General features: G+C 42.2%; 1 protein-coding gene across 1 annotated transcript in view; it reads left to right on the forward strand.

Annotated features, from left to right (window-relative positions):
* Positions 1-4,160: 4,160 nt before the first annotated feature.
* The window catches only part of Has2 (hyaluronan synthase 2), a 29,404-nt gene continuing 11,489 nt past the window's right edge, over positions 4,161-22,075 (forward strand). Inside the window, exons 1-2 of the mRNA XM_021657740.2 lie at positions 4,161-4,685; positions 16,165-16,791. Of these exons, the coding sequence (XP_021513415.1) occupies positions 16,165-16,791 (627 nt within the window). The 5' untranslated portion in view covers positions 4,161-4,685. The remainder of the gene's footprint in view (positions 4,686-16,164; positions 16,792-22,075) is intronic.

Below are 22,075 nucleotides of genomic sequence, written 5' to 3' on the forward strand. Positions count from 1 at the left end.
GCTGCACAGAAGATGTGCCTTTGCCTGGGCTCATTGGCAAAGCACCGGCTTTTCTGAGCATGCTCTACCTGCTCCATGTAGGTCTACATACAACTCTCTGTGTCCTTCGTCTTATTAGAATCTTGAATGTCCACTTAGGGCATGTGTTTACACTCTGGAGTGCCTTACACTTGAGACAGAGATGCAAGGTGGTTTCACTGTGCCTGAGCTGGAGGGAGGCAGTGAGGGCTGGACCGGGGTGAAGGGGATTAAGGTAAGGAGATGCAGAAGGGATGGATGGGCTCTAGATTTCCTTTTTTGTCAGTTTGTTTTCTCTGCATATGCTCATTTTTTTAAGGCCTTGCAAAGCTTCTGGGCCCCACTGTTAGCTCTCCCTGCTGCCTCATTAACATAGACAACATGTTAAACCTCATGCAATAAGTCAAAAGCTACCCAATGAATGTCCTATTCTCTGGGTCTTTTTGCCATAAGAAGCACTAAGTATTCCTCACAGCTATGCTTCATATACTGACATCTGTATTCCTAGTATCAGCAACAGTTTGTATAAAATCATGAAGTAAAATTAAGAAGAAAAGCACAGACTCACATACCAACTGCACTCAGGATACGTAACATAAAGTAGTATTATTTTTTCAATCCTCATGGGAACCCAGGACTCTTCGAGGCTATCAAAGCTAGCCAATACTACTTTTAATGTATTATTTTTATCTCCTGCCTTGTTGCCTTGATGTAGAAAGTGGCAATCACCCCCCCCCCCCAAACATACTCATAAGCAAAGAGCACTTTCATTTGAGAAAGCCTTAGATGAAGCAATGCAAGTCACTGACCAAATTTCAACCCCTGACTCTACAGGGTTTTAAGAATCCACGTGAAAATGTGGGACGATACGCTGTGCGCTTCATTACAGGGCAGACAGGTGAAAAAGCTTCCGAGTGTGTTTGTGGCCTGGGTGCTTAGACCCTGGTACATCACTCGAATGAAGGAACTACTACTGAGTCATTTATTTCTTAAAGTATTGGGTTAGGGAATTACTCTGTAGTCCAGGTTGGCCTTGAACTCAGGATCCTGCTACTCCATTCCTCCCCAGGACTGGGATTGTGGCTGTGTAGCAACAAACCTCAGCTCCAAGATTTTCTTTTAGTCCATTGAAACAAACCTGCCTCCACAGTGCCAGGGACTGACAGTGTCTGCTACTGCTGGAAACACTGAGCATCTTCCAGGAGATAATTTTCCTGTGGGAAATTTGCATTTCTCATGATGGGTATGAAAGCCTCCATTATTGAATGATGTAGTAGATGAGCTTGGTCTTGGTGTTAATGATTGTGCTTTTTAATAGTGTAATATTAATAACTTGGACACCTGACTAGCCCAGTAAACGATTAAATTCCAGTATCAGCAAGTGATATTAATTAATTAATTAACTTATAAGATTGACAGTGCCAGGCTGGCTTGAATTCCTGATCTTTCTGCTTCAGACTCCTGGTATCTGGACAGCAATCACAATACACAACACCAACCAAAAGACATCTTTAGAGTGCTGGATGAACATGTTTTTAATCAGCAGAGTACCCAAAGTTCACTCATGCTTCCACAGATTCAGCAGTGGGACTTCCCATGATCTCTAAGAAGACTGTTAAAACATGCATCTATTTCAACGGGCATAGCTATGGAAAGGCCAGCTTTGTTTTTGTGTACTTCTCTCAAAGCAACAGCTAAATTCCAAGTAAATATAAAACTACAGTTTTCTTCTGGAAGACTTGACACTAATCACATGAGCATTACACACACAAGGGAGGGGGAGCTACGAATTCATAAGTGATCCTTCCTCCAGTTTTTCTTTTCCTCACTTGCAACTACCTAATTAAATGTCCAGAAAAGTGAAGAACCTTTCCAGTCCCACAGACAATCTCTAGTAAAGGTTTGCTTTGAGTGTAAGGACTCCTAGTGTGGAGCCCTTTTGCTTAGAGGGAACTTTCTCTTCTAGCTTTAAATTGTGCTAGCTAGCATCTTCTCTCCTGCCTCTGTGGGGGAGGGGAGGGCAGAAGTGCGCAGCTGTAGAATCAAAGTTTTTATCTGCCCACAGCTGGCAGACATGCAACTTTGTTTTATGGGCTATGGATTACAAGGGAGAAATGACAAATGTATTTGTCTTAGTAAACAAACAAACAAACAAAAAACAAACAAAAACCCTCAGTTTTTCTAGGTGTTCTTTTGCTTCAATTGTTAGCATAGGGATGGTTTAAAGCTACTAAACAACAGTTAGCTTACCCTCATTTGTGGGCATTTAGGCATTTAGAGATTAAGAGATGGACCTATGAGGCTCCTGGAGAGTTTACAGGTAGAGGCTTGGCATCCCACAATTTCTACCTTACTCTTAACTCAGTTTAATTTAATAAGTCGTGGTGTAGAAGTTGGGTAATACTTTAAAATAGTGATTTACCGTTTCCCAAACCCTGAAAAATCAGGAAGCTCAAGTCTGATTAAGTGCGATGAAATTGTGCTCTGAAATTTAAGCCCATCTTTGCAACAGTTAAATCACCTCAGGCAGAGTTCAAACAAAGGCTGAGGCCAAGAGAGTTGTTGGGGAAAGGAGGAAGTGGGTCTCCCCAGAGTGGCGTGAAGTCATCCACTAAAGTAATGTTTCCCAGAGGTGAAATGACTGTTTGTTTTTTGGGGGGAAGAGAAAAGAAAAGGGGTGGTTGGCTTTGCTCTTTCAGCTCTGGGGGATGGGATGGTTGACACCCTAGAGCTGCAGTCAAACTCTGCAAGCTTATTCACATCCCCCAACCCCGCACCTGTCCGATGAGTTTCAAGCGTCACTCGTCACTCTCTGTTTCTTCTACTTTTCTGTTTTTGTCTGACCCTTAACAATTGGCAAAAATGTATATTCGGACGTTATCATGAATAAATAACCCAGTCGTCAAGATATGGTAAATTGCAAACCAAGTCCACAGCAAGGGCACGTAGAAGGGAAAGAAGAGGAAAGAGAAAGAGAGAGAGAGAAAAAGAACAGAAAAGAAAGTAAAAGACAAGCAAGGTTTTATCAGATTAGAATTTTAGCCTACTAAATTACTGTTGTAAACCGGCTCTCATTTTTTCCCAAACAGCGCCACCTACTGTCCATTTTAACTCATTGACTTTTTTTTCTTTTCACCTTTTACTTTGGGTGGGGGCAGGGGCCGGGGAGGTAGGGACCAAGGTAAAAAGGGCGCTGGTGCCCGCAGGTTGAAGAAGTAAACTAAAAAAAGACCTGTCCAGTCTTGGCGACATTGACATTTTAAAAAGTATTGTGAAATCATTAAAAGGCTCTCAAGAAGCAAAAGTCACTAGTCTTTTGAGATGGTTGTTTCCTTACGAGCTCTCAGGTTCCCTGTTATCTTCTTCATCATCTTCATTATAAACTCCTTTCGAAAGTATGTCTTTTGCATGTTTTCATGTCTGGGAATTACAATAGGAAGAAATAGAATTATTTTTCCCCTTTCGGTGCTCAGGCCACCCACAGTGAAAATGGCAGAAGAGCAGCGTTGACGCTTGCCTTCAGCTTCGAAAGTTTGGAGTTGGCAGGAAGCAGGGGTTAACTAATGGCAGGCTGTTCACTCTCCGTTTAGCGTCCTGGGCGGTTTGGGGAGCTCCAGGTAGGGAGTGTACACACACACACATACACACACACACACACACACACACACACACACAGGCAGCCCGCTATCCCGCCTGGGGCAGTGATTTAGCCCAAGAGAACCGTTTGGCCCCAAACAAATCACTTGTATGCAACAGGGGCTTGTCCAAGGGGGGGATCTTTTTAAGCAGGGCAGACTACAGCAACCTTTGCGGAGCCGGGCTCCCTGCTCCGAGGCGGCTGCCCGAGGAGAGGAATCCGGAGGTGGGCAGCATCTGCGCGCTGCGTTTCTCTGCACACGTTAACAATCAAGTTAATTGAATTCATTGGAGTTTCGAAGCGGCCTGGAGCTCTGAGAGGGCTTTGAATGGCCAATTTCTCTCCCCACACTCTCCTCCCCGCCTCCCATCCCGCCCAGTCCCTCCCCTCCGGGTTCCCCAGTCCACACCTCCCTCCTCCACTCCCCTCACCCCCACTCCCTCCTCCTCCGTCCTATTAAAACACCCACCGGCTGGCTCACTTGTTAAGACCCCCTTAAGTTGGAGGAGGCAGAAAGGCAACAGCGAGGGAGAAGTCAAGGCGTCTGGAAAGAATTACCCAGTACTGGCTTCGAGCAGCCCATTGAACCAGGGACTTGAACCAGCCAAAGGCTTCTCCTTTCTGCACTTCCTAGGCTACTGAGTCTTCACCGGGCTTTTAGGGTGATGTGAAAAAAGACTTTGCGTTATCTATCGGAGGGAGGGAGATTGGAACAAATAGCAAAACAGGAAAAAAAAGTTAATTTATTTTTAAAAGCACATTTAACATAAAGAATTAGAAGATTTAAATGCAACGGAAATAATAAAAGAGAATATTAGTGCAATTTCTTCTCAAAGAGGGGAGAACCAAGCATTTAAGACTCCCCCCATTTTTTTTTAAATGTTGTTTTTAAATTTCTTATTTTTTTTGGCCGGTCGTCTCAAATTCATCTGATTTCTTATTACCTCAATTTTGGAAACTTCCTTCCGCGACCCTCCGGGACCACACAGACAGGCGGAGGACGAAAGTCTATGAGCAGGAGCTGAACAAGGTACGTTATACAGGCGCGTTTGGGTGAGCTGTGAATGCCCTAGATAGATGGAGGGCAGGGAAGAAATTGTCCACAGAGCTTTAAAAAAAATGCCTAGTTTCTACAGAAACGTTTGAGGTCTGGATATTTTCCCCCAGCGGACTGCACATGAGGGGATACTGTCAACCACGACCAAGTCTCCTAGCATACCCTGGCTTTTATCATTCCTGCGATTTCGCCAGAAACCCGCTGCCTCTCGGGGCGCACAGGTAACGCGGGGCCAAGGGAAGCTGATTGTCCGAGGTGTACTTTTCCACTGGGCATCTTCCCGAGCTTCAGGAGGGCTCAGGAGGTAGAAAACAAGGATTTCCACTGTGTGAGGAAAATGCTTTCCGTAACTGTCCTTACCTTCCCACCCTTCCCGTCTTCCTACCCACGCTCCACATCCCTGTATGTGGACAGGAACACCCTGACACGGTTCCGTGAGGTTTATTTTTCCTTTTTCCTCTCAATATTGGCTTGCGTGGAAAGGGTTAAGCGAGTCAGTCTTCTCGCCCCTTTAGTCTGAGACCCCAGGAAGGGAAGTCCCGCGCCACCTCCTTGCTACCCTCCTAGTTCAGCCACTCCCCCCTTCTCCTGGGCCTCCACTCTTAGGCAGTTTCCAAACTCCATTAAAGAGTCAGGCGGGGAGCATCCGGGCTCAACTACCCTGCGGAAGCCTTTTCTGGGGCTAGGGGTTCCTCAAACAGGCGGTGGCCTTCGCCACCAGGGCCGAGCGAAGGGCGCGCATCCCTCCCCGAGCCAGGCGGAGCGCCCGCAGCTCAGGGGCCAGGGAGTGCGCAGGGACAGCGCTGCGCGCCTGCAGCTGCACTCTGTCCCGAGCCAAAACCGACGTGGCAGCGAGCACGCTGGCGCTTCTCTTCTCCGCTGCAGCTGGAGACGCCGCTGTGGGGGGAACTTGGGGGCTCTGTCCCTAGCCCCTTGCCCAACGCGGGCTTGAGGGGCCCTGGAAGCCCGAGTGGAGATGGGAGGAGAGCCAGAGGCTGGGTTGAGACGGGATAATCGACACCTTGGGCGGAATTCGTCACGGTGGTTCCCGCCCAGAGTGAGCCAGGGCTTAGAAATCGGTCCCGGTGAGCCAGAGGGCGGGTCTGAAAGGAGAGTCTGTGTAAGGGTGAGAACTTGGTGGCGACCGAGGCGGCTTCCTCAGGCCTAAGAAAGGCAGCCTAAGGGAAACAGCCCTGAAAGGACCATTAAGGCTGGAAAGAAGGGCTGGGTGCAGAGGCGGTGTCTGAGGACGAAGACTTCTAAGACCCAGGTCTCTTTGCACAGTTGTAGGTGCTAGGTTCCACCAGGACCACTCTGGACATCCCCTCCCCCAACCCCCAACGCCGGGGCACACTATTCTGACTCGGGTACCTCCTCTGCTAGGGAAGCCAGCTGCAGCAACCGGGCCCTGGCTTGGGACTTGTAGAAGCCCAGCCGGCCCCGCCCGGCCCAGCTCACTTCACTACCTCTTGGGACGCTTTACTGCCAAATGAGTCTCTGTAGCAGCTGCACAGAAATGCTTCACTCCTTCAACCCACGTGGCTGGGCCAGGATTGCATTTGATGTCACACCCTGGGAGGGGTGTGTGATGCAATAGATTTGGAGGCTCTGGTTGGCCAGGAAGCTCCCCCTCCTCCCCCGCCCAGCTGGAGGCCAGAGTTTATATTCTCACTCAAGGTCTGTTTAGTATAAAGCCAACAGTAGATGGGCTTCCTTTAAGTGGGGTGGCGCATGCTTGGGAGAGCAGCTTCCCAGACCATTGTAGATTTCAAGTCTAAGCCTGTGATTTCCCACTGAAAGGAGGCATATGGCTGTGCACTGTGGAGGTGTTAAATCTGGTTGTGATGCGTTTTTAATAGGTTCTTTTAAGAATAAATATTTGCATAGTCAACACATATTTGTTCTTAGAATATAAGTTTTTTTTTTTTTAATTGAAAGGGGCATTTCTGTGGAATGAGATAAAACAAGTATCAATGCCAAGCAACTTATTTACAGATGACGTCTTACATTTTGCAGAAGTAATTGAAAAGAACTTAGCATGTAAATCTAAGTTCCCTGTCTTCCACCTATGCAAAATGACTCATTCACAAATTTAATGTTTACATTTTCCTAGGTAAGATTAGTTATTCAGTTGAGATCGTGCTTTTTGAACACAACCTTCTCCTAAAGGTGTTCCTAGTAGAGCACTGGTTCTTTTACATTTTCAGTGAAAATGCAGAGACATAAAGCACAGATGTGGCATATATATGTGTATATGCGTATATATTATGCTTCATGAGTTCACATTCTAGACAAGCCTAAGTCCTATATGGAGGTTCTGGGTTAAAGCCTTGTGCCTAGAATATCGCCTTTCCTATTCTCGTTCCCTTACACATCGCCAGAGTTAGATGACTTGACACATGCATTGTAAATGTATTGGTTAGATGTGTTTTACCTAGAATGTTTCTAGTATTTCCAAAACAGAATCCAAACTTTACGGAATAAAGTCATCAGCACATCTAAAAACCCAACAATGTGGCACATTAGTGATTAGCATTAAATTTGAATATCTCTCTCAAGAAAGTAAATATGCTATACAGTCAGGTGTTGTCCAGGAAAACAGGGCTTGTGCAATGGGTGATTAAGAGATAGTTACTAGAAAGTAAGTTAGCTTGAAGGACTCCTTTTTTGTTGGCCCAGTAGGATGTAACTTCTCAGCATTGAGTTTCATAAATACTATTTCATTTGTGTTATTTCTACCAACTAAGATTTCATGATGTCCTGATTTCTCTTCCTCCCTCCTTCACTCTCCACCCTTCTCTCTCTCCCTTCCTTTCTTCCTTCCTTCCTTCCTTCCTTCCTTCCTTCCTTCCTTCCTTCCTTCCCTTGGTCTCATTATGGAACCCAAATAATTATGGACTTATTTCTAACTTGCAAATTCCCTGCCCTGTCACAGTCACACCTAGCTGCACAGACTTTACAAAGAATTTCCATTTTTGATTTTTAAAAACACACACCTTTCTCTGAATATTTTCTAAATTAGGCACTGTGGGGAAAGCCTTTGGTTTGAATTCCAAGTGGAGATTCCCTTTGGGTTGTTGTTTTTTGTTTTAATTTACACCATAATGATGAGCTGTGCATTATTAACTTCCTCCTTCTTGCATGATATTCGATCCACAACTTACAGTAACATTAGCTTAAGACTAATACATAGCTAACACATAAGGCTAACGCAGGAGCTCTATGGCTTTTCTGAGTTCTTTTCATCCATGCATACCCAGGGTATGTTCTTCTAGAAGCTGCAAGGGCAAAGCTTTTGGAAGCTGTCATATTAGTTGAACAGGGGTTAGCTTCCTATATAGAAAACCCACTGCTGTAAGTTACCACTGCTTGACTTGAATCATTTTCTCTGCCACAGAAACTGGCATAGAATGAGTGGACTCGCTACATATAGCTTTATATTATTTCACAGAGCCTGGATATTTGTGCTACACTTTATTGCATAACATTTTAACTTAAAGAGTAAGTTTCTAAGGCCAAGTACTGGTAGTCGAGAAAGAGTCTGGGTCAACCCATTGTGACTTCTCCCACCACTGGGAACACAGTGCAGGATGGTAAAGTTCAGGAGCCACTAGCAATTGGAAGGCTGACATGCTAGAAGCACCTGATTGAAACTGACGGTGCAATGGAGAGACTTTGAGACCTGATGTTCCACTAGAGTGACAAGGCTATTAGGAGGCTTTGTCTTCTGATCCTGCCTAGTTGGCTCCAGGGTCTTTGGTAGGAAAACAGAGGTAGGACTAGAACTAGAAACTTGGAAGAGAGATGAAGAAAAGATCTCAGGGGGTTAGAGAATGGCACTGATGTCCTCCACTATGAAGGCTTGGGAGGGTTTCAGCTTCTAGCTCAGATTTCTAATCCCAAAAGGTAACAGAAGGAAACCACATAATGTACAAGGTGATGGAGGACTTTAACTCTGTAACTCAGTGACTGTTACATCGGACTTTGTTGCACATTAAAATCTTGTGATACTCTAATTGCCGCTTATATCAGTGAACTCTAAATGTGGTCACAGCAACACACCAGTTGATTTTATATATCTTTGAGTCAACTGTGTATACAGCAACATTTGGGAATCACGACATTTTAACCTTTTATCCACTATCTTTTTGTTGTTCTTCTTCATGGCTAGGTGGCAGAAAGCTATCACAGGAATATCTTTCGTTATGAAGAAGCAAGTTTCCATTATCCTTGTTGATATTATATGCCTGCACTCCAAGTTCTGAAGACTATATTTAACCCATAAGGCTTATAGAATAAAAATGAAGCATTTATAAAATATTTAAATGAATACATGATAAAAATGTTTCAAAAAGTATTGGTTTTATATATTGGTAAAGTCTGGAGAAATGCTATCTTTTTTATCATATCTATCCATATGATAGATAGCTCTACTGTATAGCTTAAGAAACCAGAAATAGTTTATTTCATGTACCTTGTTCAAGGTTAAGCAAACAATTAAAAGGAGGAGTTGGAATTCGGTTTCAACTTGTGTTTAAAACTTTGGCTAATCTGAACAATGCCTCATAATCTCTTCAGTTGAAGAGACAACACACACACACATACACACAAGCACACACACACAAACACACACACACAAACACACACAATCTCAAGTCATTAGAGCCAAAATAGAAAACTGTGATGATTAATGAACAAAACAGAACCTCAGGGTATAGCTTTTTTGGTGCATAAAAGATGATCTTATCTCTCAGACCCTAAACATGACCCTCTGTACTCATAAAGATGCTCAGATTGCAACTCATAATTGCTCTAAATGCTCTCAGGGACCATGCATAGCTTCTGTCTTTATTACGTTCATTGTCCAAAAGTCTTCTAGAGCTGTTCTGGTCATAGTCCTTAAACTGTATACACTGGATAGTTCCATTTGAACTAACCTCAGTTGTTTTTCCCAGATGCTCATGCAACAAATCTAAGTGAACTTCAGCTCCCCAGATTGGATGTAGAGGGATGCTGTGTAATATCTGTGGGAACTCAGTTCTCAACAGGGCACTAAGACAAGAAGGGCAGCTGATATTCTCTCTTCATCCAACAGTTTTCTGTCTTTATGACATGAAAGGTCAAGGGTGAAGAAAAAGCTCTGATGCTTGTTCACCTAGGGTCCCGTGTGTGGGAGATGGGCTACCAGCAAAGTTTTATATCTTCTCCACTGGGAGAGGCTGCATTGCAAAGAGTAGTGCCTTTCTCATGGTGAGACAGGGTTTCTGCTGCTGGCATTAAAATTACACTTGTATAGATGGACCGGCAGCTTATTTGGAAGGAACACTATTCTTCATTTCTTTAGGCTACATGCAGATGGGAAAGTACAGGATCCAAGACTCTTTTGAATATTGCCTGGACATTTATCTGACTCCATGTTAATTTTCTATAGACCACAATAACAAGAGCACATCTTAAAAAATTTCTTTGTCTCTTCCCTCAGGCTACACAGATTTTTGTTTTGCTAGAGACAAAAGACTTCTGCCTAATTTCTCATAAGGTTTCAAATTTTCTCAGCAAATGCTATCTGTATTTAGTGCACTGTGTGGATTCTAACCTGGTTTGTAACTTTGGACAGGCCATTTTGATGTTCAACATGTTTGTTTCTTAGTCATATAATTTTATTGCAGTGCCACCTAAAGACATTAAGATGAAAAAGATTATGCTTTAAAATAAAACAAAAGCTTTTCTCTAACACTTGAAGCAAGTAAATGACAAGTAAATGTTAGCTGCCTCTACAAATGGCATGATGATGACAAGTTTGATGAAATGTCATTCACTTAACAAATATTTCCTAACTGTATGCTAACTGTAAATCAGATAGTGTTTTATGTCATGGAATACATTAGTGAAAACAACAGATAGATAAATGGATAGATAGATAGATAGATAGATAGATAGATGATAAATAGAAATATTGTGAGCTTTTACTGTATTAGCATAACCCATTCTTTATTTCATTTTTTTATTTATTACAATTTATTCACTTTGTATCCCAGCTGTAGCCACCTCCCTCATCCCCACCCAATCCCAGCCTCCCTCCCTCCTTTCCTCCCATTCCCTTCCCCAAGTCTGCTGATAGGAGAGATCCTCCTCCCTTTCCATCTGAACCTACCCTATCAGGTCTCATCAGGACTGGCCTCATTGTCTTCCTCTGTGGCCTGGTAAGGCTGCACCCTCCATGGGGAGGTAATCAAAGCCACTGAGTTCAGGTCAGAGACACCCCCTGTTCCCCTTACTAGGAAACCCACTTGGAGACTGAGCTGCCAAAGGCTACATCTATTAAGGGCTTCCAAGTTATACTCATGTATGGTCCTTGGTTGGAGTATCAGTCTCAGAAAAAGACCATTGGGCCCAGATTTATTGGTTCTGTTGCTCTTCTTGTGGAGTTCCTGTCCCCTCCAGCTCTTTCTATCTTCCTCTTCTTCCATAAGGTTTCTTGCACACTGCCTAAAGTTTGGCTATGAATCTCAATATCTGCTTTGGTACCCTATTGGGTAGAGTCTTTCAGAGGCCCTCTGTAGCAGGCTCCTATCCTGTTCCCTGTTTTCTCCCTCTTCAGATGTCTGTCCAGTTTGCCTTTCTGAATGAGGATTGGTCATTTTACCCAGGGACCTCCTTCTTGCTTATCTTCTTTAGGTGTACAGATTTCAGTATGTTTTTCCTATATTATATTTCTAATATCCACTAATAAGTGAGCATATACCATGTGTGTCTTTCTGTTTCTGGATAACCCATTCTTTTACATTTTGTTTTTATCTAGATTTCTGGGGAGAATAAAAGTTATTAAATAATTGCTATCCAAGTCCAAGTAAAGTAGCCATTTAACAGCCAATGGGCTAAAATATGATCCTGACACTCCCTAAATTTAAGTTTTACCTTTTAAATATTTACAGACTCTAAATTTCTCAATCATGTTTCTTAGGATCTAGGACTGAAACAGGCCAGCTTCTCTAATTGAACAGAGAAGCCACATAGACATATTCTCCTTTTTGTAGGAGAGTAGCTTTGTGTAACAGAGTGTTTGAATTAAAGATAGTCTCAGGAAGTTTTACACATATGGCGCCCACATCTATGAAACTGGCCAGTGTAATTAAACAACACCCCCACCCCCACCCCACCCCCATGCACGCACGCACACACACACACAGACACACACACACACACACACACACACACACACACACACACACACACACAGTGTATCACTTCCTTAGATCAATGCATCTGTTTGGCAAAGCAGGCTTCACAATGTGTCTTTTCCCCTCCGACCTACTCCAAAACGCTCTCCGGATCTAACCGGGCAGTACTGAGCTGCAGCAGCAATATAAAGGTTCAGTTCTAAGCACATGATTGCAGCTTGTTAGCAGCTTTCCCAGGCTTCAGCAGGACATTCTGTAGACGCCTATGAGGTGAGAGCGTGTTCCCAGCTCAGCTGTGGCCAGCAGATGCTGTGCGACCGCTCGCTCTTCCTTCCATGTGTGCCGATAAAAAGCAGGGAAAATGTGAGTAATGGAAGAACGGCAGGCTGTTCTTTCGCGGGTGATGGTGCCTTTAAATGCAAGCTAAACACACACTTAAGCTTCTCCCTGGCAAATGCTTTGGTCCCCTTGAAATTTTTCACTCTTGTGAGAATGACTCATGTCTTGGAAATGACAATTTCCAAGTCTGGTGCTTGCAGCACCTTTTGGCATTGGTTATCGTGCCCACTGGGAGTGTTCAGCATCCTGTCAGCTGTGTTAATTAACAAGGGATGGCGTCCTCGTTCATTTCTTACGGAGAGCTCTGCAGCTCACCCTTTTCCAGCAGACTCCACTTTCCATTTGTGCTAAGGTTGCTGCCATCACGCTCCCATACCTCACACGGTGGTGTCCTCTGTATCTGCTAGAAATGTAACTCACATCTGCATTTTGTTTAGAATGTTTGTCAGCCTCCTTGCCAACTGACCCTTTAAAATGTGTTGTGATGCTGGATTTTAGAAACACTTTCCACTCTGCTTCACTTTGCTCCTCAGCACAGTGTTTTCTTGTAGAGGCTCCTGATCATTATCATTTCTACTTAACAGAAAAAAAAAATGTCCACAAGGTATAAAGACCGCCAGCACTATTCTCTCACCTACTTTGCATTATCGTGGCTATACTAATTACAGTTAATGAGATCATAAAATGTATAATGGCCAATTATTTAAAAAATAAGTCAGTTATTGCTGACATGAGTTCATGCAGCTACATTGATTGGTGAGCAACTGCATTCCATATTGATGATATGAGTTGATGCAGCTACATTGATTGGTGAGCAACTGCATTCCATATGTAATGCAATGACCAACCTCTCTTTTGATTGTGGGCTGGTGCATTCCCCAAGAACCTTGCTGATATAAATTTAAACCAGAGAAAGATAAAGAAAGGTTGGAGGGAGACTTATCTTCTCTTTTAAATCTTTCTCTCTTCTGCTAGAATACACACATCTTAAATTTCCACGCTTCAAGGTCATACCACAGCCATGTTGTCTGTGGACAAGAAGAGCGTGTTTAACACCATTGTTGGAAAGACCCACCAAAGTCTGTGTGAGCAGTATAGTGCATACCTACTTACATATGATTATATGCCATAGAATGTGAAGATGGACACACGATTGTTAATAGCCAACATATTTATTTTTAAAGTTTGATAAGAACTAGGAAAATATAACATTAAAAAAAGTTTTTTTTTCTTCTATCTATCTATCTATCTATCTATCTATCTATCTATTTTTGTTTATTACAATTTTCTTTTACATGAACTCAGTGGCTGGCTCTTTGATTACTTGCCCCTGAAGAGGGTGCAGCCTTACCAGGCCACAGAGGAAGATAATGCAGCCAATCCTGAGACCTGATAGGCTAGGGTCAGATGGAAGGAGAGGAGGACCTCCCCTTCAGTGGACTTGAGGAGGGGCATAGGAGGAAAAAAGGGAGGGTGGAATGGGGAGGGGCAAAGGGAGGAGGCTACAGCTGTGATACAAAAAAAGAAGTTTTATAGAGATAATTGTCAACTTTTTAATTTAAAACAAATACATTCAGTTCCATAAATTATTATGTAGTAATAATATGCAAATATGACCAATTCCCAAAGTTGATGTGAAAACCTGAAGAAAGGACCACTGCATTTATAACAATTATGCATTGTATGATAGTCCATTCCTACAAAGGGGGCTTTAGGCTCATGAAGCAAAATTCCAGGGCTCAGCATAAGAAATGCTATGAGAAATAAAAACAAAAAAGGCCTTCTAGTCCTTAAGTGGTTCATAAGCTTGTTTAGACCGATTCTTGGGGACCACTGTCCAGGTGATTTGGCAAATTCCAGATCAGTAATAAACCTTGACTCAAAAGAAAAAAAAAGATGGAAGATGAAGAACTGAAGGCATAACCCTTGGGGTTGTCATCTGGTTTTCACATGCATACACACACAAGTGCATTTTTACTTACAAAAACAAGTGAACACATGCACATGTTACACACACACACACACACACACACACACACACACACACACACAAATACACCAACTTTATTTAGAAAATATCCAGAATTTAGTGGTGAATTGGCTTAAGGTCTTACCTGCCAGATCTTTTTTTTTTTTTTTTTTTTTTCAATGCAGTTTATTCAGGAACCTTGAACAATCATCTGACCCTGGGGAAAGCCAGCCCACAGCTTAAATAGCCTCTGGGTAGCCAACCCCAGCGTGCCATGTGGGCAATGCAGATAGGTCCACATACATGGAAGCAAGCCAGATCTTCAGCCTTAGCCAAATGTAGAATTGTTCCTGACAGAGAGCACTCACCATCGGGAAGGTGGAAGGCGGAAACCAGCTCCATCTTTAAGGCATAGCATTCCGCAGCTCTCTACAGTTCCCCCTTTTTGTTTTAGACGCATCAGGCAAGAGTAGAGGTCTGATCTCTGATATTAGAAATAAATTGGGACTTTGTAGCGATGTTCATTTAGGTGTCATCTACCCAAAGAGCATCAGACCCGTCCGATACCTTTTTCTCAGAGGCGGGACCTGGGGCATCAACCCGCATGCAATCAGACATGCTCTTCTCTGGGTCCAAAGCGGCTGACCCTGAGTGCAGTGCTTAGCCTTGCATCCTGAGCGTAACATTTTAGCTTTTTATGGTATCCAACCATGCTTGAGGAGAATGTCCTGCTTCAATGGCTGTAAAAGCCTGAATGATCATACCTGCCAGATCTTTTGATATGTCAGATATTCAGCTGTTGGAATCCAGTGGGATGTTATTTCTTACCCAATTAATCTGTTATTCCAATAATATAGATTTTGTTCTCTAATGCTTTCCGGATCCCCAGGATGGTACCAACTAACACTGGTGGGTGGAAGAGACAGACAACTGAACACAGGAGCTGTGAGCACTCTTTACACAGGGCACCTAGGGATAAAGAATTTCAAAGACAAAGGGGAATTTGTAAAGTGCGAGCATCATCATTGAATAGGTCTTAAAAAAAAACAGTTATACAAACAAAAACACTGAGATTCCAAGAAGTGAGATGATCCATGCAAGGTCACAGCACTAACTGATAAGCTAGTCCCAGTACCTACTCTTTCTAATCTCTAGCCTCATCCAGCCGCGTGGAGAAAATGTAAGCCTAGGGACATGCATTAGAGATGAAATGAAGTCATTGTTGGGAAATTCATCAGCGTCTCCTGTGGATTCCTTACTCATCAGTAATTAGAGGCTGAAGAAAGCATTGAGCAGGCAAAAACATTGCTTTGCATTTAGGAAATGTTAGTTTGATGCCTAGCTGTAGCTGCATCCAGAGAACACTAGCTGCCTTAGACATAGGACCTAAGGTACGAAAACAATGCATCCAGGTACGTGTTCAATGCATTGTGACATTTACTGGCACTACTCACTCATTTGGAGATTGAAATAGTCCTGTGAGTTGTGCTATCAGGGCATCCCAACTTTGCAGATGAGCCCTGGTGTCAACGTAACAAGTTAAGTGAGAAACTCAGTGTCATAATTCCTGAGTACTATAGCAGGGAGAGCAGTACTGTTCCGAGCTATTGAATTGATGGCTGCTGGGAAATACAGTTTTTATTAGGAATGCATCCTCCAGTAGATGTCATGCACAGCTTGGCAGCACTCAGGGAACTAAGTGGGTTAAGGAAAAAAAAAATGGAAGGGGGCCATGGTGGCGGCAGTATGGGAAGATTTGGAAAGGAGGAAGTAGGCACTAGAATTAATCTAACACATTAAATACAAGTATCAAGTTATCAAACAATAAATACAAAATAAATAAAAACAAGGCTGGGATCCCTGATGGCTCCCTGTATGGGTGCTTCGTGCCACGCATGAGGCCTGTATGTGATAAGCGTGGTACAAGAGTGGTTAACCCTAAGTATCTCTGCTTACATTCCAGATGCATTGTGAGAGGTTCTTATGCGTCCTGAGAATAATTGGAACTACACTTTTCGGAGTCTCTCTCCTCCTGGGAATCACAGCAGCTTATATTGTTGGCTACCAGTTTATCCAGACGGATAATTACTATTTCTCCTTTGGACTGTATGGTGCCTTTTTAGCATCACACCTCATCATCCAAAGCCTCTTTGCCTTTTTGGAACACCGGAAAATGAAAAAGTCCCTTGAAACCCCCATTAAATTGAACAAAACTGTAGCTCTCTGCATCGCTGCGTATCAAGAAGACCCTGACTACTTACGGAAATGTTTGCAATCTGTGAAAAGGCTGACCTACCCTGGGATTAAAGTTGTGATGGTCATAGATGGGAACTCAGAGGATGACCTTTATATGATGGACATCTTCAGTGAAGTCATGGGCAGGGACAAATCGGCCACTTATATCTGGAAGAATAACTTCCATGAAAAGGGACCTGGTGAGACAGAAGAGTCCCATAAAGAGAGCTCACAACATGTAACCCAGTTGGTGTTGTCTAACAAAAGCATTTGCATCATGCAAAAATGGGGTGGAAAGAGAGAAGTCATGTACACGGCCTTCAGAGCACTGGGGCGAAGTGTGGATTATGTACAGGTAGGTCCCAAAATGCCGGCCAGGGCAAGCGTAAGTTGAAATAAAGCAGCTTTTGTATCTTTCTAGTCCTATACTATAGCCCATCCTTGTCCCTTCTGAACACAGTGCTCCTTTCAGGTCATTGGAAAACAGCTTGACTGTTAAAAGCACATTTTGAAAGACAGAAAAAAAAAACCTTATAAAACTGTTAAGAGCAACTATGAAAGTACTTCCTTGTCCATGCAATTGGTTAGAAATCTGGATTATTTGGACAGGAGGCTCTTCCTTTCGTTCTATCCCTTTTCCTTAGTTCTTCTCTGTACCTCTAGGTTCTGCCAAGTCAAATCCAACATCCTTGTCCACACTGTTTAAACACACACACACACACACACACACAGAGAGAGACAGAGAGAGAGAGAGAGAGCTCTGTAAGAAAGTAGTGTCTTTTCTGAGTGGAAAAGTCTTGAGAAAAGATGCAGACTGAAGGGAAAACTAGAAAATGATTGGTGTGGAGAAGAAGTAAAAGGGGGGTGGTGAAAATGGCTTTGATTTTAAAAAGTGCAAGGATTTTAAAATTGAGAGGGAGAAAGAAAACGGAAAAGGAGGGTTAAAACCATCTTAGAGGGAGCAAAACCAAAGTAATGTTTATTTCACTCCCAAAACAGCATTACCTCACTGCAACTTGACCTTTGAAAGAGTTTGGGATGATGTGTGCTTGCTGGAAAACTAGGCAGTCTGTGTCTCTCCTTAATTCCCTTCTAGCTTTCTGTAAGGCTTCTCTTCCCTTGGTTCACACTGAGTATGTGGAAATTTTCTCATGTTAATTTGCTTGCAACTTCTTTAGTTAGATTTTGACCATGATGAGATCAAGAAAAGAGAAATTTGTCTGGCCTAAGAAAGCCTGTGTAACCCTTTGTCCATCATTGCAGAAATGAAACCCTGTTTTTAGCAGTGAGATCTTATTGTTCACGGGTACTTGTTGACATATATCATGCTTCCAACATCAATAATGAGGTGGAATTGAGCAATGACTTTAGAGCCATTGCCCAAGGATCCAATCATGATGATTATTAGCTGTTGACTGAGAAAGTCTACCTCCATGATCCTCAGTTTACCAGATAGAATAAATCACTCTTAAAAGTACTTTAAAGTAATTAGATCAAACAACACATTCCTAGGGCTTAGAAAAAGTTACAGTGTTATTGTACACACAACTAAAGATTTTACTATAAATATGTTGTTTATTATAAATATATGCATATATAATTTAGTATAAATTATTGTTTATAATTTATACTAAAATATATAGTACATACCATCTGTGGCCATGGGGTTAATTTCAGTTAGTGTTTTAAGAGTGGGAAGTATTTCATTGATTTGTTTGCTTATTAATGTCACTTCCGTGGAGTCTGCATAGGTCTTCTCTCATTTGTCTCCTAATTTCTCAGTAGTAGATCTTTTGTTATTAAGTGAATTTCAGTTATTTCTGGACATTTGATGTTTACATGCTGTACCTTTGGATCTAGATGGATCTTTCCCAAGGAAGGTATGACAGATAACTTAGAACACAAAGAGCAAAGCTTTGTGCCTTAAATGAGAAAACATCTGTTTTGTTATTTTCACTTTATTTTCAAGTAATATTCATCAGTTTCAAGGAAGACATCATTATGTTCGCTCGTTCTTCTTTTTCTTAACCTACTCCTCCCAAACCCCCTTTTCCCATCATTCTTGTTTTGAACTTTGTTTGTTTCCTTGACAACATTGCACTGTGCATGTCCAGGAAAAAGTAATACAGAATATAAAAGAATAGAATGGGCTTTGTGCTGGAGTCTTCCTCTAGGCTAAACCTTCCAGAAGACTGACCCCAGTAGCTACGGTAAGTAGGCTCTGAGGCCTCCTGAGACTCTCATCCAGTTCCAAGCATTCAAACAAGAGCAAAAACCATTTGACATCCCAAAGCTGGGCATTCCTCTATGTCATCCCTCTCCAAATCTCCTACAAGATAACCATGCTTGGCTATTACATGGCAGCTACTTAAGGTTCGAACTAAACACTGAATGCTCTACTTTCCTCTTCTGACTGATCCAGAGTTTGGAAATTGTAAAGTAGAGGCTACATTAAGACAAAAAGGAAAGAGGTGTGAAGATGGTGAGACAAAGCATTGCTGGTGAATGGACTTGGTAGGTAAGCACCTTGAGAGGAAGAAGCAATGTCCCGTGGGAAAAGACACTGGGGACAGAGGGCTAAGGAAGAATCTGGGACCATCTGTGTGCTTGTTAGTTAATGCTCACTCACCATGGAGACATGTGGCCAAGACATTTGATTTCTAGTCACAGCTGGTCCTCGGTGCCCCTCAATACTCTGTGCGCTTGATGTTGGATTCCTGGCTTATTGTTCTTATGACCTATTATTTCATATCTTCATCATGTTCCAGTTCCCTGTCCAAACTCCTCCCTGCCTAACTACTAACAGATGACCTCACCTCCTACGAAGGAGAAAACCAACAATGCTGTTTCTGAATATTTTTAAAGCCATCCTTACCCTCTGTTGTGTATCCTGTGTCAATAGCACTCAATTTACTCCATTTTCTGCATCAATGTTATCCTTTCTAGCTAATCTCCGCTAGATTTCCTCTGATCTGCTCAGGAATAAAGATTTAGTAATTGTGAACTCTCCCTTTGTCTGTGTTCTTGGCTGACTACTGTCCCCAGCTTATAGCCTTTCAAATATCTAGCATTGTGAGAATACTGAGGAAGTCTCCATGCAGAGAAAGGCAGTGTAGTAGCAGGTTCACCTGAGAAAATGGGAGTTGATGTTAGGGATAAAAAAGGCAGAAAAACAGAACAAGAAAATAATGTGATAAACACAGGGAAAGGAATATAAACTTTATTCTTGAGGAAGGGAGAAAGATGAAGGGAAAAACTGTAGGCATTTCAGTAGATGTATTTTGGTTTTTCTGTTTGTTTGTTTTTAATTTATTTTTTTTATTATTTATTCATGTTATATCCTGATTCTAAACCTCTCCCTCATCTCCTCCTTGTTCCAACATCTTTCTCTCTTGCCCCCGTTTCCTCTTTCCCTAGTCCTCAGAAAGGGAGAGCCCATCTGACCCCAGCCTATCAAGTCTTCTTAGGACTACCTTCATCCTCTTCTTCTGCAGCCTGGCTAGGGCCAACCCCCATAACTTCCAGGGAGGAAACAATCAAAGAGTGGGCATCAGAGTCCATGTCAGCCCATGTTCCCCTCACTAGGACACCCCCATGAAGACTGAACTGCCTATTGGCTACCTCTGAGCAGGGGTTCTAGGTCCTCTCCATGCATGGTCCTTGGTTGTTGTAACAGTTTCAGCAGGAGCCTCTCAGCCCAAATTTGTTGGCTCTGTTTGTTGCCTTGTGGAGGTCCTGTCCTCTCCAGGTCCTTCTATCCCTGCACTCTTCTATGTGGCTCCCAGTGCTCTGTCTAAAGTTTGGCTGTTCGTCTTAACATCTGCTTAGAACCCCCATTGGCTGGAGTCTTTCAGAAGACATCTATGGTAGGCTTTAGTCCTGTTCTCTTTCTTCATCATGTCCTGTGTGTATTCTAATTGCCCTTCTGAGTGATAATTCAGTAAGCATCCTCCCTAAGATCCTCTTGATTTTTAGCTTCTTCTTGTCTGTGGATTGTAGTGTGGTTTTCTGTATTATATGGCTAATACCTGCTTGTTAGTGAGTATATACAATGCGTTTCTTTCTGGTCTGTGTTACCTCACTCAGGATGATCTTTTCTAGGTCCATACATTGTCCTGCAAATTTTACGATTTCCTTGTTTTTTAATTGCTCAGTAGTATTCCATTATGTAAATGTACCACAATTTCTGTATCAATTCTTCAGTTGCGGGACATCTAGGTTGTTTTTAGATTTTGGCTATTATGAATAAGGTTGCTATGAACATAGCTAAGCAAATATCCTTGTTGTATGGTGGAGCATCTTTTGGGTATATACCCATGATTACTATAACTGGGTCTTGAGGTAGAACTATGCCCAATTTTCTGAAAAAGCTCAAGATTGATTTCCAAAGTGGTTGTACAAGTTTTCACTTACACCAGCAATGGAAGAGTGTTTCCCTTTCTCCACATCCAGCATGTTCTGTTACTTTAGATGTACTTCGTAACGACACCATTTTTTAAGAAAAGAAATACTCTAACTTGCCTGCCTATGCCTCTCCAAAGGGGAAAATCTTGTTTACATCCTCAAAAGCATACTCATGCTGGTTATCTTATTTATTAAAGCAGCATATGTTTAGGACAGTATGTCTTATATATTTGAAAATCACAATGAAAAAAATCTGAATTATCTGCATGAAATAAGTGACCAAGGATGGATCAATGCTTTCTAAAATAATACCCTTGTTTTCTTTTCCCGAGTTTCCAAAAGTTTAAGATTATATTTAATTTTTCATTAAATGTCTTAGATAACATTATCAGAAGGTAAGACATATTTTTCTTTCTACATTATATAGCTGTTTATTTATGTCTCTTATCTTTGAACAGGTATAACATAATAAGGTAGCCAAAAGAAGCCAAAATCTTCTGATGTGCGCATTAGGGATTTCCAAAGTACATAGAATACTACAAATATGAATATTTTCTAAAAAGAGAATTACAAGAGGCAACTTTATCATTAATTTAACCTGACAGTATCATAGGTATCCGGATGTCTTCTAGTGGGAAAAACAATAAAGCTTCACAATTCAATAAAGCGTTGTTGTTCATCACACTCACGGATTACAGACACATGCACACCCACCCCCACACCCCCCACACTTGTACATGTATTTGTGTGAGTGTTTGTGCATATATACCATGAAGTACATATGATCATCTTCCACTCATTGCTTCTAGTTCACTGCTGCAGACATCAGGCTATCTGGTCCATAAGCTTCTTTAGTCTCTGCCCCTATTTGTCATGGAGTCACTGGGGTTACAGATGTGCATGCACCATACCTAATCTTGTATAGGTTCTGGGGATCTTAACTGAGGCCTTCCACTTGATGGAGCATTCCTACCCATTGAGACATCTCTCAAGCCTCATGGGTTCTATGTTTTCAAACCCTCCTGATCATTAAAATTTACCTCTCACCTCCGAATCAATATTGATAACTTGTTGTGAGTCATATTCAATGACAGGACATTATGAGTGAACCAATGTACATGTTTTGTCTGAGGCCAAACAAGGCAATTCTTTGTTTTACTATTTTAATAATTAGCCTTATAGCCATTTAATGCTGCTATAGCTACATATTTGTGTTTTTTTGTTGCTGGTTTGGT

The sequence above is a fragment of the Meriones unguiculatus genome, chromosome 8 (assembly GCF_030254825.1).
Source record: "Meriones unguiculatus strain TT.TT164.6M chromosome 8, Bangor_MerUng_6.1, whole genome shotgun sequence".
NCBI lineage: Eukaryota > Metazoa > Chordata > Mammalia > Rodentia > Muridae > Meriones > Meriones unguiculatus.